This window comes from Tinamus guttatus, unplaced genomic scaffold (assembly GCF_059628265.1).
Source record: "Tinamus guttatus ecotype Peru unplaced genomic scaffold, ASM5962826v1 Tinamus_guttatus_pri_ptg000817l, whole genome shotgun sequence".
Lineage (NCBI taxonomy): Eukaryota > Metazoa > Chordata > Aves > Tinamiformes > Tinamidae > Tinamus > Tinamus guttatus.
In genome coordinates, this window is record NW_028289351.1 from 206053 (window position 1) to 220743 (window position 14691).

At 47.5% G+C, this 14691-nt stretch overlaps 3 protein-coding genes across 4 annotated transcripts; 2 read left to right on the top strand and 1 right to left on the bottom strand.

The window, feature by feature from the left end:
- The first annotated feature begins 2013 nt into the window (after window positions 1-2013).
- LOC148591442 (olfactory receptor 51G1-like) lies at window positions 2014-2964 on the top strand. The gene has a single exon (XM_088537601.1). It carries the CDS (start codon window positions 2014-2016, stop codon window positions 2962-2964), a length of 951 nt encoding a protein of 316 aa, XP_088393727.1.
- A 4348-nt stretch (window positions 2965-7312) lies between these two features.
- Window positions 7313-8376, top strand: LOC104572678 (olfactory receptor 51G2). Of its 2 annotated transcripts, XM_088537597.1 has the most exons (2): window positions 7313-7349; window positions 7475-8376. In XM_088537597.1, exons 1-2 carry the CDS (start codon window positions 7313-7315, stop codon window positions 8374-8376), a joined length of 939 nt encoding a protein of 312 aa, XP_088393723.1. The 2 variants fall into 2 exon arrangements, with proteins under 2 accessions (XP_088393723.1, XP_010218146.2); XM_010219844.2 differs by lacking the exon at window positions 7313-7349 and having other exon boundaries at window positions 7441-8376.
- Window positions 8377-10755: 2379 nt separating this feature from the next.
- LOC104572677 (olfactory receptor 51G1) lies at window positions 10756-11706 on the bottom strand. The gene has a single exon (XM_010219843.2). The coding sequence runs from the start codon at window positions 11704-11706 to the stop codon at window positions 10756-10758; it is 951 nt and encodes a 316-aa protein (XP_010218145.2).
- Window positions 11707-14691: the final 2985 nt, after the last annotated feature.

Below are 14691 nucleotides of genomic sequence, written 5' to 3' on the forward strand. Positions count from 1 at the left end.
GTGAGGGAAGAAGCACATGGTGCCTCAGCAAGGGGATGTGGCTGGTGCAGGAAGGGATGAGGGCAGCGCAGGCAGGAGCAAACTCAAGTGGGAAATAGCCTGAGGTGTGGAGCTCTGAAGGAGGAGGTCTGGAAATGATCATTGTAAGAGGAATGGGGGCAATAGTGGCTGTTTCTGCTTCAGAGCTGAAATAGCAGGTTACTCTCTGCAATGTGCGAGCCCCAGGACAGTCACTCCCTGTGATTTCAGTGAGTACCTGGTCCCATCCAATTCCCAGGCTGCAATGAGGCAAAGAACACAGCATTCCCTGCCCACCTCAGTCTCACACCAGCCTTGAGATAAGTCCCTGGGAAAATACCCCACTCTCAGAAAAAGTCCTTCCACTACCTCTTTCGACATTATTTCTCTCATTTGTCTTCACCCAAAGGATGAGATTTGGTTGTATCTGTGGCTGCCTACGCAGTGATCACTTTTTGCCTGGGTAATGTGTGCAGACTGCAGATGAGTCACCACCCGATCTCTTCCTAAATAGAATTGCCAGTTTTTTTGGTCTTTCAACATATTATGTTTTCCCATCCTCCCATTTTTTTGACTCCCTCCAAGTGCTCTCCACCTTGCTACTGATTTCAAGGAAGCAAAAGCACCTGGATCTGAGGGTGGTGATCTTCCCAGTTTCTCAGCGCCAAAGCTGTGCGCTTGCTCTGGCCTTCCCACAGCTGCACCATCTTTTGTCCCCACTGTTTACCCTCCCACCAAGGCTTGTGCCATGCATGGATTTGGTCAACAGGGATTTTATAATTTTCTTTCAAGATCAGACTAAATCCCTGTAAGAAACTCCCCTCAGCTGACTGCAATTCTTCCATCTATGTTCAATTTTGGATACCTCCTGCGTTATAGACTGCCATGGGAATATCTCATGCTGCGCGATGAATAGTTTTTCTCAACGTTTTAATCTCAAAAATGTGGAAGCAATGCTCTACTGCTGTACTGGCTCAATGCAAGACATGAGAAACGGATCCATCATTGGCTCACCTTCCTGTAACCATGCTTATGGGTGCAAGAGGGCTTCAGACAGCTATGGGGGTCATGAAATGGTATTGAAGTGATTTGGGCTGGAGAAGGACCTTGCAATCATCTGCAAGGCAGTGTGCTACAGTATCTCTGTACGGGCAGGGCCATGAGCCTGACACCACTTCTGGGCCATTTCTTCCACACTGGTCTCTTTAGGACCAGCTGCCACCCTGTGATTGCTGTGTCCAACCTGGACATGCCGGCAGCTCCCCAGGACAGCCCTGCTGTGTCCCAGCCTCTAATGTTAATCCACATGGACCCCAAAATGTGCTCACAGGACCCCACGGTCTAAGATGCTGTGGGGTCCAACATACAACCTTGGTTATTGATTCCAAGCTCCAGTAGTAGAAGAAAGAGACAGGATTAGCAAATGTCTTGAAAAACAAAGTTTTAGGGTTTTATTTTTGCACTATTGCTCACAGCCTTTTTCTTCAGGTCCCATCCTGCTGATAGGTTGTTACATCTCTGCTTTTGCTCAAGTATTGCCTAGCCCTGAGCTTCTTCCCCAGCTTGTATTTCACAGGTCTCGCCTCAGAAATGGACTGGCTTTGCCACTTCACTTAAACCAGTGACTCAGCCTTAACACTCCGGCTGCTTGCACCTACAGTAAGTTGTACATGGGAACCAGCCATTCCTCAATGCACTGAAAACTTGAGGAAGTTAAAAACGAGAGGGGCAGGGAAGTGTTTTCCTTTGTGAGTTAAATAGGGAAGGTTTTAGCATTGCTGGTGGCTGGGAGATCTAAGGGGAAATTTGAAAAGCAGCTGGAGCGCTAGATGGCTCTGGTGGCTAAGCCCCTTAGGGATCAGGTTTGTCCTTGTGTCCCCTGCAGAGAAAGCTGCTCTCTTCCCCTACCAGACCTTTCCTTCAAACTAATCAATGCAATGTTCTCCCTGCACTTCAGCAGCCAGTGACACATGCTGAGGACCAGCGTGCCCAGCAATGGCCAATAATAGCAGCTCCAAACCTTTGCTCTTCCTGCTCACTGGTTTCCCTGGCCTGGAGCATGTCCACCCTTGGATTGCCATTCCTATCAGCCTCATGTATTTCATTGCTATTTGTGGTAACGGCACTATCTTGACCATCATACAGGCAGAGTCGAGCTTGCACAAGCCCATGTACCTCTTTCTGGCCATGCTGGCTGTGACAGACCTGTGTCTGGTCGCCACCACCCTGCCAACCATGCTCCGCTTGTTCTGGTTCAACGTGCGAGCAGTCAGCTTTGCGGCCTGTGCCACACAGATGTTCTTCATCCACTCCCTGTCCTGCATGGAGTCCGGCATCCTGCTGGCCATGGCTTTTGACCGCTTTGTTGCCATCTCCAACCCACTCAGGTACTCCCTGGTCTTCGCTGGCTCCAGGATAGCCAAGACGGGCTTGCTGATGCTTCTCAGGGGGGTCCTCTTTGCGCTCCCTACTCCACTTCTCCTGCGGCTGCTGCAGTACTGCAAAGCCAACACTCTGTCCCACTCGTTCTGCGTGCACCAGGACATGATGAAGCTTGCCTGCTCGGACAGGAGAGTCAACGTCATCTACGGCCTCTTTGCAGTCCTGTCCACATTTGGCATCGACTCCCTGCTCGTTCTCCTTTCCTATCTTGTCATCGTGAAGACAGTGTTGAACATTGCCTCCGGGGAGGAGCGTCTCCGCGCTCTCGATACCTGTGTCTCCCACCTCTGTGCCGTTCTCATCTTCTACATCCCCCTCATAGGCCTGACCATCGTCCACCGCTTTGGGGAGCATGCTTCCCCACTGGTGCACATCCTCATGGGCTTCACCTACGTCCTCATCCCCCCCATGCTGAATCCCATTGTGTACAGCATCAAAATCACCCAAATCCAGCAAAGGATCCTGAAGAGGCTGAAGAGCAGCACGGTGCTCTGTGTGCGTTGACCACAGGCAGGGTGGAGCAGGGAGACGGAGCACTGCTCCTGGCCTGTGTGGAATTTGTGTGTGACTTAATGATCCATCTACACTGGCAATCAGCTTCTAGCCATCCTTGTTAGCTCTGGCACCTACGTGCATGTGAGATTGCCTGCCTCCAGCATACCTAGCACACCATCTCCTCCAGGAATGTTCTAGCAGAAAATATACAAGGGATGTACACAGGTACATACGGAGGGTGATGGAGTGATCCTGTCCCTCTTCTCAGTACAGATGAAGTCACTTCTTTAGTGCTGCGTCCAGTGCTGGGCTCTCTAAAACAATAGAGACATGGAGCTTCTGGAGAGGGTCCAGTTTGGGGCTGCAAAGGTGATGGAGCTGGAGCATCTCTCCTATGAGGAGGGGCTGGGAGAGCTGGGGCTGCCCAGCTTGGGGAAGAAAAGGCTGAGTGGGATCTTATCCATGTGTACAAATACCTTAAGGGAGGAAGGACAGAGAATTGGGCCAGACTATTTTCATTGCTGACCAGTGATAGGACAAGAGCTGATGGCCACAAACTGAAACGCAGGCAGGTGAATCTGAATTTGAGGAAAATCTTTCTTACTGTTAGGGTGCCAGAGCACTGAAGCAGATCGCCCAGAGTGGTTGTGGATTGTCTTTCTCTGGAGATATTCAAAACCCGCCTGGACATGATCCTGTGTGCTGTGCTCCGTATGACCTTCCTTGTGCAGGGAGTTGGGCTAGATCGTATCCAAAGACCCCTCCAACTGCAATAATTCTGTGATTCTGTGATGCCAGGCTCATATTCCTATGGGTTTAGGATGCAAATGTTACTGGGTGAACTGGCAGTGTGAGGAGATGTGCTGTACTTGTGTTATAAAGTGTTGCTCAGCAAAGACTTTTCACCAGTCTGACCACCTCAGTCTCTCTAGTTGCACTTCCAACTCTGGATATCTGTGCAAATATTTGTGGTATGGGGACCTACATCTAATAATAAAGCATCACAGAAAGCACCTCCCATGTTGCTCTACCTTTTTGTCTTCACCATCATCCACAGTATTCACACTTTGCTGTAGATTATTCATACCAAAATAGGTTCATAACAAAAGAAGACAGAGCAGAAATAGCTTATCTTATATTTCAGGTGCATTGTGATGAAGATGCAATTGCAGGGTAAGGAGTGTGACACCCTATCAAAACCCGAAATACAGCTTAAAGCATTGCTCCCCTTTCCCATCTAGCCCCTCACACATTGGGTGAAGCCCTCTTTTGTAGAAAAATCAGGGTTTTGCTCCAGGAAGGACGGCTCAGCTGAACTGTGGATGGATTGGGACCCTGTTTGCAATTGTCAAGAGTGCAAAGTCAAGAGGGCATGGTGGTATCATGCGTGTTGCTGAAGGCCTCTCTCTGGCTCCACACCCAGTTGTTGGTACAACTGGATGCAGATGCTGAACTAGGCCACCTGGAGACTTTGAGGCAGCTTGAAATGGATGCCCCAAGAGTCAGTGAGCAGGTGGCAGCCACAAGATCATTGACATCTGAGCCTGTTTGCCCCTGAGATAGACACGTGGTTAATCCCGGGGTGCTAGAGCAAGGATAAAATCTAGATGTCCAGGAATGGGTTGACTCAGCAGCGGGCACACCTTTCTTCAGGGTCACCTGCATCACCTTTCTTCTGGGTCCTCACAGGCAGTGGGGAGGGTGGAAACAGACCCGTACAAAAATAACTAGCTGAGTGTCTCAGGCGGATGAATGGACTTGATGGAGATGCACAACATGACACTTCATAGACACTGCTATGCAGTCCCCTCAGTGCTCCCTGCCTGAAGCCAGGATGAACTCTTCTACAGCTCCTAGTCCTTCAGGGTGACAACCACTGCTGACTTCCAGCAGAACTAGGTATGTTAGCACATTCCTCTACCTTTATGTCTTTAAAACGCAAAGCAAAGACAAGTAACCAAGTCATGTTAATACACCAGGAGAGAGCAGTAATTCTAAATCACAGCAGAATCCTCCACTGGGCAAGCAGTAGCATTCAGAATCACCAAGCTCTGTTAAACCTTCCATGACTTGCCAACACAGCCAATCCATGCCACATGGTGCCCATGGGTTTGGGGGCTGGGTGCCCTGACTCTGGTGTGTGGAAGCTGCAAGGGGGGTCCGTCCTTGGACAGAACCCGTTACTTTTAGAATTTGGTCTCTCCATGGACTCTCTTCTCGGGTTTGACCATAGATCCTTGGCTCCTACCTGCCCTGCTCTGTGGCTATCGGTCAAGCAATGTATGATACTACTAAACTAAAACAAAGCTGCCTCAGATCAAATATTTGAATTCTCTGTCTACAAATGCAGAGCTGAATAACAGCAAGTAGTAAGTATTGCATACAATGTCCTAGAGCTCCATATCTTCCTGCACTTCGGTGAGCAGACTGCATAGCATTTGGCAGATAGTCTTTTGTTTCTCACCTGATACCATGGACAGCTAAGACAGCCAAACACCTGCAGTGACAAGGGCTGCTTGACAGGGAGTCACCAATCCTTTTTTTTTTTTTTTTTTGGTCTGGAAAGTGTTTATGCAGTCTTTGAGAACTACCCTTTTTATCAACAGAATTTGAGCTCACTTTCAGAGCAAAAAAAAATGGTCTACTGAATAAGATCAGAGAACAAAGAAAATGTATTCAGTTTTGTTCAAAATGTTAGCTTCTGAATTTTGATTGCAATAACAGTGTCACAGACAAACCTTTCAATGCGTTATGGATATGCTAATCCAGGCACTGGTTTCAACACTACACTTTGTAAGACCCAGTAGGGCACAAGTATTCCTGTTTTTCATCTTTATCAAGGCTGTACATTTGGCCTCAAGTTCATCTCATTTAAAATAGAGAGAATAAAACCCTCCAAATAAATGGCATGGAACAAATGAGCCTTCATCCAGTCACTCCTCCAATATTCATTAAAAAATCACCAGGGATGGTCAATCCAGCACAGCTTTAATGGAATTGTTGCAATTCTTTATTTATAACTGAAGTATTGCTTTGCATCTAATTTGAATTTGCCTAGCCTCACACTTAAAACTTTGCATCTTATTATATCTTGGTAGTTAGGCTGAAGGAGACTGACCTAAAATCTTGTCTCTTGAGTAAAGACTTGTAGTTTGTGATTTTTCAGATCTTCTAATTCACTTTGATATACCAAATAGACTGAGGTTCTTAGAATTTTTCACCATGAGACATCCATTTTCAGGATTTTAATCATTCTCATATTTCCCCGAATGTCAGAGAAAGTGGAAAGATGGGTATGGGAAAGACAAGTAGAGAACACTAGTAGCTTCAGTTTGTAATATCTTTGTCTGAAAAGCATATTAAGTAAGCATGCCAAAAGCGTTTTTTATACAAGTAGAGCTTTTGAAATATCTGTTCACTAAGGAACTGCATAGCTTTGTCTCCTGGAATCTGACTAGAGCTCTTTAAAATTTCATATACAAGTCTTAGACATTATTCTGTGTGGTATTTGCTAAAAATCACAGACAAGCAAAACTACTGCCTAAATTTCTGGAAAAAGAGGTGTTGAGGTACAGCAAAGGGAACCTGTTCACTGTGCACAATGACACATGCTATTGATAGATATTACTTCTACAAGGCTGCTGGAGGGATTTGTGTACCGACAATGTCGCCCACCAGTCAAAGTAGCTCTCTTTGCTGTCTTGTAGCAGACAGATACTGATGCAACCACTGTGTGACCAGAAGACATAGACTCCTGTTTGGATTGACACTCTAATAAGTGCCTTGTTGGCATGGTTGAATTCTTATTTGTTATATAAACGTAGAGGTAGTCTACCAGAAGCAATGAATCGGGAAAGGCATTTTTCAAGTCAGCTTCTGGTCCTTGGAGAGCCAGAAACTTGACCTTTGACAGATGGTCAAGAGGAGTTGATAGACCTGGGTACCACATGTACCCAGTTCTTCAGAGAAGATTTGTAATGCGTAGCTATGCTGAAGAAGTTACAATCAATATTGACACATCCAGGAGACACTGAAACGCATGGATAAGTAAGGGCAAAGTAAGATGAATATGTGTGATAAACACATAGTGTTCATCGTGCTTCTGTAATGAACATAAGTACGGCAAAGGAATTATGCTTAGAAAGGCTCTGCAGACCTTCCTGCTTTTACACATAATGCCCAGAGCTCAAGAGAGAATCAACTCCTTGAAGAGATTATTTTTTGTTTTATTTTATTAATGAATTTATAGTAAACTCCTCAAACGGTTATTAGTACTAGGTGTTTCAGAAACACAGGAATCTCAAAACAGGATTCATTCCAGACCTTTTATTGACAGAATAAGGCCAAGATTTTGGGTATGCCTACTTCTGTTTCCTTGAGCCTCAACTCAAATTGGTAATGGGATAACACAAATAAATATCACCTCATCTCTTGTGATTCTTTGCAGGAAGCGCAGCTTGAAGGTCCATCTCCATCCCATGTGCCATGTTCATGCTCAATGACACGCAAATGAAGCCCACAGTATTCCTGCTCACAGGCATCCCTGGACAGGAGGCCATAAACCTCTGGATCTCTATCCTCTTCTTTTGCATGTATGTTATTTCCGTGATGGGAAATTCTGTCATCCTGTTCATTATAAAAACAGATCTGAGCCTCCATGAGCCCATGTATGTCTTTCTTTCCATGCTGGCTCTCACAGACCTCTGCTTATCCATCTCCACCATGCCTACCATCCTGGGTATATTCTGGTTTAACTCCAGGGAGATCAGCATCAATGCCTGCTTGGTCCAGCTGTTCTTCATCCACTCACTCTCTTTCATTGAGTCCTCTGTGCTTTTGTCAATGGCCTTTGACCGCTACGTTGCCATCTGTAACCCACTGCGGTACGCCTCTGTCTTAACCACCCCTAGAATAGTTAGAATGGGACTAATGTTCACAATACGAGGTATGGCCCTAATATTTCCACTCCCCTTCCTCCTTAAGAGGTTTCAGTATTGCCGAGACAATGTCCTATCTCATTCCTACTGCCTACACCAGGACGTCATGAAGCTGGCCTGCTCTGATATCACAGTCAACAGCATCTATGGCTTATTTGTTATCATCTCTACCGTTGGCTTGGACTCACTTCTCATTCTGCTCTCATATGTGATGATCCTCAGAACTGTGCTGAGCATTGCCTCCCGGGAGGAACGTTTCAAGGCTCTCAACACCTGTGTGTCCCATGTCTGCGCTGTTCTGCTGTTCTACACGCCTATGATCGGCTTGTCCGTGATACATCGATTCGGGGGGAGCTCTTCTCCCCTGGTACAGATTCTCATGGGTTATATCTACATGTTGGTCCCACCCCTGATGAACCCCATTGTCTACAGCATGAAAACCAAGCAGATACGAGCCCGCATTACCAGGGTACTCTCGAGGTGACAAGACCCATTTGCCTGCTCTGCCCCACCTCTGTCCCTGATGCAGCTAGGAAATACCAACTGTTTTACTTACAAGGCAAGACAGCTTGTAAGGCTAACTTTGCCCCAGCTAACTCAGATCTCATCTGTACATGCAATAAAGAGAAAGCTTGAAGGGTTTTTTTCCCTTCTCCATGCAATGAATGTGTTTTAAGTGACAGCAGGAATAGTCTTTTCAAGTCTTGGTTAGTATTCAGTGGAGTGATTGAGCAGAAGACCTGCAGAAGCTGTAGCCAGTGGCTTAGCATCTTCAAAAACTAAAAAAGCAGACCTTACTCTTTCCTCAGATATCTGTGTTGCAAGAGATAACATGACTTTTGTGACAGGACAAAGGCATTTACTACCACCTCCTTCCTCTGCACACATTGTGTGTTTATGTCTGTGACAGAACAGATAAGGAACCCTGCAGGAGTGCAGACATTTTTGGCCATGGCAACTGCTCAGGGGCTAGCATGACGAGGTATGAGTCTGAATACTAGTGCAAGTGATAATAATGCAGTTGGTTCAAGGAGGATTTAAATTTAGAAGTCTTTTTTTTTCTTTACTGCTAGAGACTGTATAAATATTTCCATCAGTTTCAATGAGATAGGGCTGAGTTCGAGCCAGACAGGGTCTGAAACAAGGAAATCTCAGCAGAATATATTGTTCTCTCTTTGTGCTTCATTCTTGCCTCTAAATTCTTGTTGCAAGTTACAATAGCAGGTTTGATAAAGCATCATTTTTCATTCTATGCCTTAGGAGCTTTAGCAAATCTTCATGGTGCTCATGTCAGCATTCAAGAACACAAAATCAGACCTATATTTTTCGGCATGACAAGTTTCCCAGATCTGAGGATTTCTCATCTCTGGCTTCTGCGCCTTTTCTGTTCTATATCTCTCATTGTAATCCTTGGCAACAGCATCATTCTTTATGCAAAAGGACAGAAATGAAGCCTGTGTTCTCTTTCTTGGCCGTGTAATACATCAGTGACACGAATTTCCATTTGTCCTCATTACATTTAGCGCTGGGTTACCCTGATATAACTACAGAGCAATCAGATGCAATGCCTCACTCATATCTCATTCATCCACTCACTACTGCTCATGGAGTGGCCTGTGCTCCCCTCGATGGCCTTTGATAGTTGTATGGCAAACCATGACCTTCTGCAGTGCAAGCCAATTCTAAACACTTGCAAAATGAACATGATGGGTTTCACGCACTAGGTACCTCAGGAAGGAAAATGCCTGCAAGTTTTGAGCTCAATACTTAAAAATTGTGTTGGAAAACCAGAAGAGGGAAAATAATAAAAAAAAAAAGCCAGAAAGTAGAATTCTCCACAAAAGAGGGCTTCACCCAGTATGTGAGGGGTGGATGGGAAGGGGAAATTGTGCTTTTAGCTGCATCTCGGGCTTTGATAGAGATGCCACACTCTTCACACAGCAATTGCACCTTCATCATGCAGCACACCTGGAATGTAAGATGAGCTACTGCTGTTCTCCTTGTGATCTTTTGTTACAAAACTTTCTGCTTATTAATCGGGAGTAAAGAATAAATGCTGTGGATGATGGTGAGGACAGAAAAAAAAAGTCAGAGCCACATGAGAGGTAGTTTTTGTGATGTTTTATTGTTTAAATGTGGGTCTCCATACCATATGTATTAGCATCAATGTCCAGAGCTGGAAGTGCAGATGGGGAGACCAAGGCGGTCAGCCCTTGGAAGAGTGCCCACTGAACAACACTTATAACACAAGTACACTGCACCTTCTTGCCTTGCCAGTTCACCCAATGAAATATTTGTCCTAAGCCCATAGGAATATGAGCATCAAAATCACCCAGATACGGCAAAGGATCCTGATCCCAGTATGTACCCGTGCACATGCCTTCTATATTTTTCTGCTAGAAAATCACATCTGCTAGATCCCACTCAGCCTTTTCTTCCCCAAGCTGGGCAGCCCCAGCTCTTCCAGCCCCTCCTCACAGGAGAGATGCTCCAGCTCCATCACCTTTGCAGCCCTAAACTGGACCCTCTCCAGAAGCTCCATGTCTCTATTGTTTTAGAGAGCCCAGCACTGGACCCAGCACTGAAGAAGTGACTTCATCTGTGCTGAGAAGAGGGACAGGATCACTCCATCACCCTCCATATGTACCTGTGTACATCCCTTGTATATTTTCTGCTAGAACATTCCTGGAGGAGATGGTGTGCTAGGTATGCTGGAGGCAGGCAATCTCACATGCACGCAGGTGCCAAAGCTAACAAGGATGGCTAGAAGCTGATTGCCAGTGTAGATGGATTGTAAAGTCACACACAGATTCCACATAGGCCAGGAACAGGGCTCTGCCTCCCTGCTCAACCCTGCCTGTGGTCAATGCACACAGAGCACCGTGCTGCTCTGCAGCCTCTTCAGGATCCTTTGCCGGATCTGGGTGATTTTGATGCTGTACACAATGGGATTCAGCATGGGGGGGATGAGGACGTAGGTGAAGCCCATGAGGATGTGCACCAATGGGGAAGCATGCTCCCCAAAGCGGTGGACGATGGTCAGGCCTATGAGGGGGATGTAGAAGATGAGAACGGCACAGAGGTGGGAGACACAGGTGTCGAGAGCGCGGAGACGCTCCTCCCCGGAGGCAATGTTCAACACTGTCTTCACGATGACAAGATAGGAAAGGAGAACGAGCAGGGAGTCGATGCCAAATGTGGACAGGACTGCAAAGAGGCCGTAGATGACGTTGACTCTCCTGTCCGAGCAGGCAAGCTTCATCATGTCCTGGTGCACGCAGAACGAGTGGGACAGAGTGTTGGCTCTGCAGTACCGCAGCAGCCGCAGGAGAAGTGGAGTTGGGAGTACAAAGATGACCCCCCTGAGAAGCATCAGCAAGCCCGTCTTGGCTATCCTGGAGCCAGTGAAGACCAGGGAGTACCTGAGTGGGTTGGAGATGGCAACAAAGCGGTCAAAAGCCATGGCCAGCAGGATGCCGGACTCCATGCAGGACAGGGAGTGGATGAAGAACATCTGTGTGGCACAGGCCGCAAAGCTGACCGCTCGCACGTTGAACCAGAACAAGCGGAGCATGGTTGGCAGGGTGGTGGCGACCAGACACAGGTCTGTCACAGCCAGCATGGCCAGAAAGAGGTACATGGGCTTGTGCAAGCTCGACTCTGCCTGTATGATGGTCAAGATAGTGCCGTTACCACAAATAGCAATGAAATACATGAGGCTGATAGGAACGGCAATCCAAGGGTGGACATGCTCCAGGCCAGGGAAACCAGTGAGCAGGAAGAGCAAAGGTTTGGAGCTGCTATTATTGGCCATTGGTGGGCACGCTGGTCCTCAGCATGTGTCACTGGCTGCTGACCTGCAGGGAGAACATTGTCCTGATTAGTTTGGAATAAAGGTCTGGTAGGGGAAGAGAGCAGCTTTCTCTGCAGGGGACACAAGGACAAACCTGATCCCTTACGGACTTAGCCACCAGAGCCATCTAGGGCCACAGGTGCTTTTCAAATTTCCCCTTAGCCCTCCCAGCCACCAGCAATGCTAAAATCTTCCCTATTTAACTCACAAAGGAAAACACTTCCCTGCCCCTCTCGTTTTTAACTTCCTCAAGTTTTCTGTGCATTGAGGAATGGCTGGTTCCCACGTACAACTTACTGTAGGTGCAAGCAGCTGGAGTGATAATGCTGAGTCACTGGTTTAAGTGAAGTGGCAAAGCCAGTCCATTTCTGAGGCGAGACCTGTGAAATACAAGCTGGGGAAGAAGCTCAGGGCTAGGCAATACTTGAGCAAAAGCAGAGATGTAACAACCTATCAGCAGGATGGGACCTGAAGAAAAAGGCTGTGAGCAATAGTGCAAAAATAAAACCCTAAAACTTTGTTTTTCAAGACATTTGCTGATCCAGTCTCTTTCTTCTACTACTGGAGCTTGGAATCAATAACCAAGGTAGCATGTTGGACCCCACAGCATCTTAGACCGTGGGGTCCTGTGAGCACATTTTGGGGTCCATGTGGATTAACATTAGAGGCTGGGACACAGCAGGGCTGTCCTGGGGAGCTGCTGGGATGTCCAGGTTGGACACAGCAATCACAGGGTGGTACTTGGTCCCAAAGAGACCAGTATGGAAGAAATGGCCCAGAAGTGGTGTCAGGCTCATGGCCCTGCCCGTACAGAGATACTGTAGCTCACTGCCTTGCAGATGATTGCAAGGTCCTTCTCCAGCCCAAGTCACTTCAATACCATTTTCATGACCCCCATAGCTGTCTGAAGCCCTCCTGCACCCATAAGCATGGTTACAGGAAGGTGAGCCAATGATGGATCCGTTTCTCATGTCTTGCATTGAGCCAGTACAGCAGTAGAGCATTGCATCCACATTTTTGAGATTAAAACGTTGAGACAAACTATTCGTCGCGCAGCACGAAATATTCCCATGGGACTCTACAACACAGGAGGTGTCCAAAATTGAACATAGATGGAAGAATTGCAGTCAGCTGAGGGGGGTTTCTTACACGGATTTACTCTGATCTTGAAAGAAAATTGTAAAATCCCTGTTGACAAAAATCCATGCATGGCACAAGCCTTGGTGGGAGGGTAAACAGTGGGGACAAAAGATGGTGCAGATGTGGGAAGGCCACAGCAAGCACACAGCTTTGGCGCTGAGAAACGGGGAAGATCACCACCCTCAGATCCAGGTGCTTTTGCTTCCTTGAAATCAGTAGCAAGGTGGAGAGCACTTGGAGGGAGTCAAAAAAATGGGAGGATGGGAAAACATAACTATGTTGAAAGACCAAAAAAAATGGCAATTCCTTTTAAGAAGAGATCGGGTGGTGACTCATCTGCAGTCTGCACACATTACCCAGGCAAAAAGTGATCACTGAGTAGGCAGCCACAGATATAACCAAATCTCATGCTTTGGGTGAAGACAAATGAGAGAAATAATGTCAAAAGAGGTAGTGGAAGGACTTTTTCTGAGATTGGGGTATTTGCCCAGGGACTTATCTCAAGGCTGGTGTGGGACGGAGGTGGGCAGTGGCTGCCTCATCGCAGCCTGGGATTTGGATGCGACCAGGTACTCACTGAAATCACAGGGCCGAGACTGTCCTGGGGCTCGCACATTGCAGAGAGTAACCTGCTATTTCAGCTCTGAAGCAGAAACAGCCACTATTGCCCCCATTCCTCTTACAAGGATCATTTCCAGACCTCCTCCTTCAGAGCTCCACACCTCAGGCTATTTCCCACTTGAGTTTGCTCCTGCCTGCGCTGCCCTCATCCCTTCCTGTACCAGCCATGTCCCCTTGCTGAGGCACCATGTGCTTCTTCCCTCACTCCTCTTATTTCTTTTCATGCTAAAAATACACATTTTTCTCATGCATTTTTTCCTGTATTTGCTTCCCCACCTCTGCCTCTTGGTACAATGTTGTCTGCTGGACTGGAGACTCCCTTAGTGCTGAGTACACAAATACACATGTAGGAGTTATCCCTGCACAGCTCAGAACTTGCCCTTCTTGATACCAACAAGTACACAGAATCTTTGCTAAATATTTCATGGAAATAACTGATCCCAGTGGTCACACCACGCCAGTGACTGCACCATGATGGTCAGAGGTGGAAATGCAGACAGAGATCAGGCACCATCACCCAGTTTACCTGTGTTCTGTATCCATAGGCAGGAAGACCTGTCCGCATGGCACAGGGAGCAGCAGAGCCACCTTCTTGGAAAAAAACAGCAGCTTTTATAGTGCATCTCTGCAGGGACCATCCAGCTCCTTGGGAGCCAAAGCAGTAGCATAATTCATGGTTGAGCCACTAATCCCAGCCCCAGGGAAATGGGATCCATTCCTGGGCTTGGCATCACTTTAAGCATGTGAGCATGGGCTGATGCTGGGGTGGACAAGTGCCTGGCCGTGGCTCGTAAGATGAGCTCTGCTCTTGACTGTCCTGAGGCTCTGAGGTCCACGCCGTGCCAGCCACCAAGCAAGCAAAGGAACAGAAGGCACCCGAGGGGCTCCCCAGCCCTGTCCTCGGCCAAGGGTCCTGCCTGCAGCGTGCGGTGGCCGTCCGTGGTGTACTGGGCTGCAGTGTCCTGCAGAGGGACCTGTGAGCCCAGCTGCAGGCACCGCTGCCCAGGCTCTCCTTGGTGCAGCCCAAGGCTTCTCAGAGAAGATGTGTGGGCTGGACCTCCAGGGCAGGCCCTGCTTCTCCAGCGGAGCTGCTGCCTCAGCATCCTTGCCCCATCCTACAGGATGGGTGCAAAGACATCCAGAGAGTGCCTGGACATCTCCAATGCAGCAGGGAGATGGAGAGAG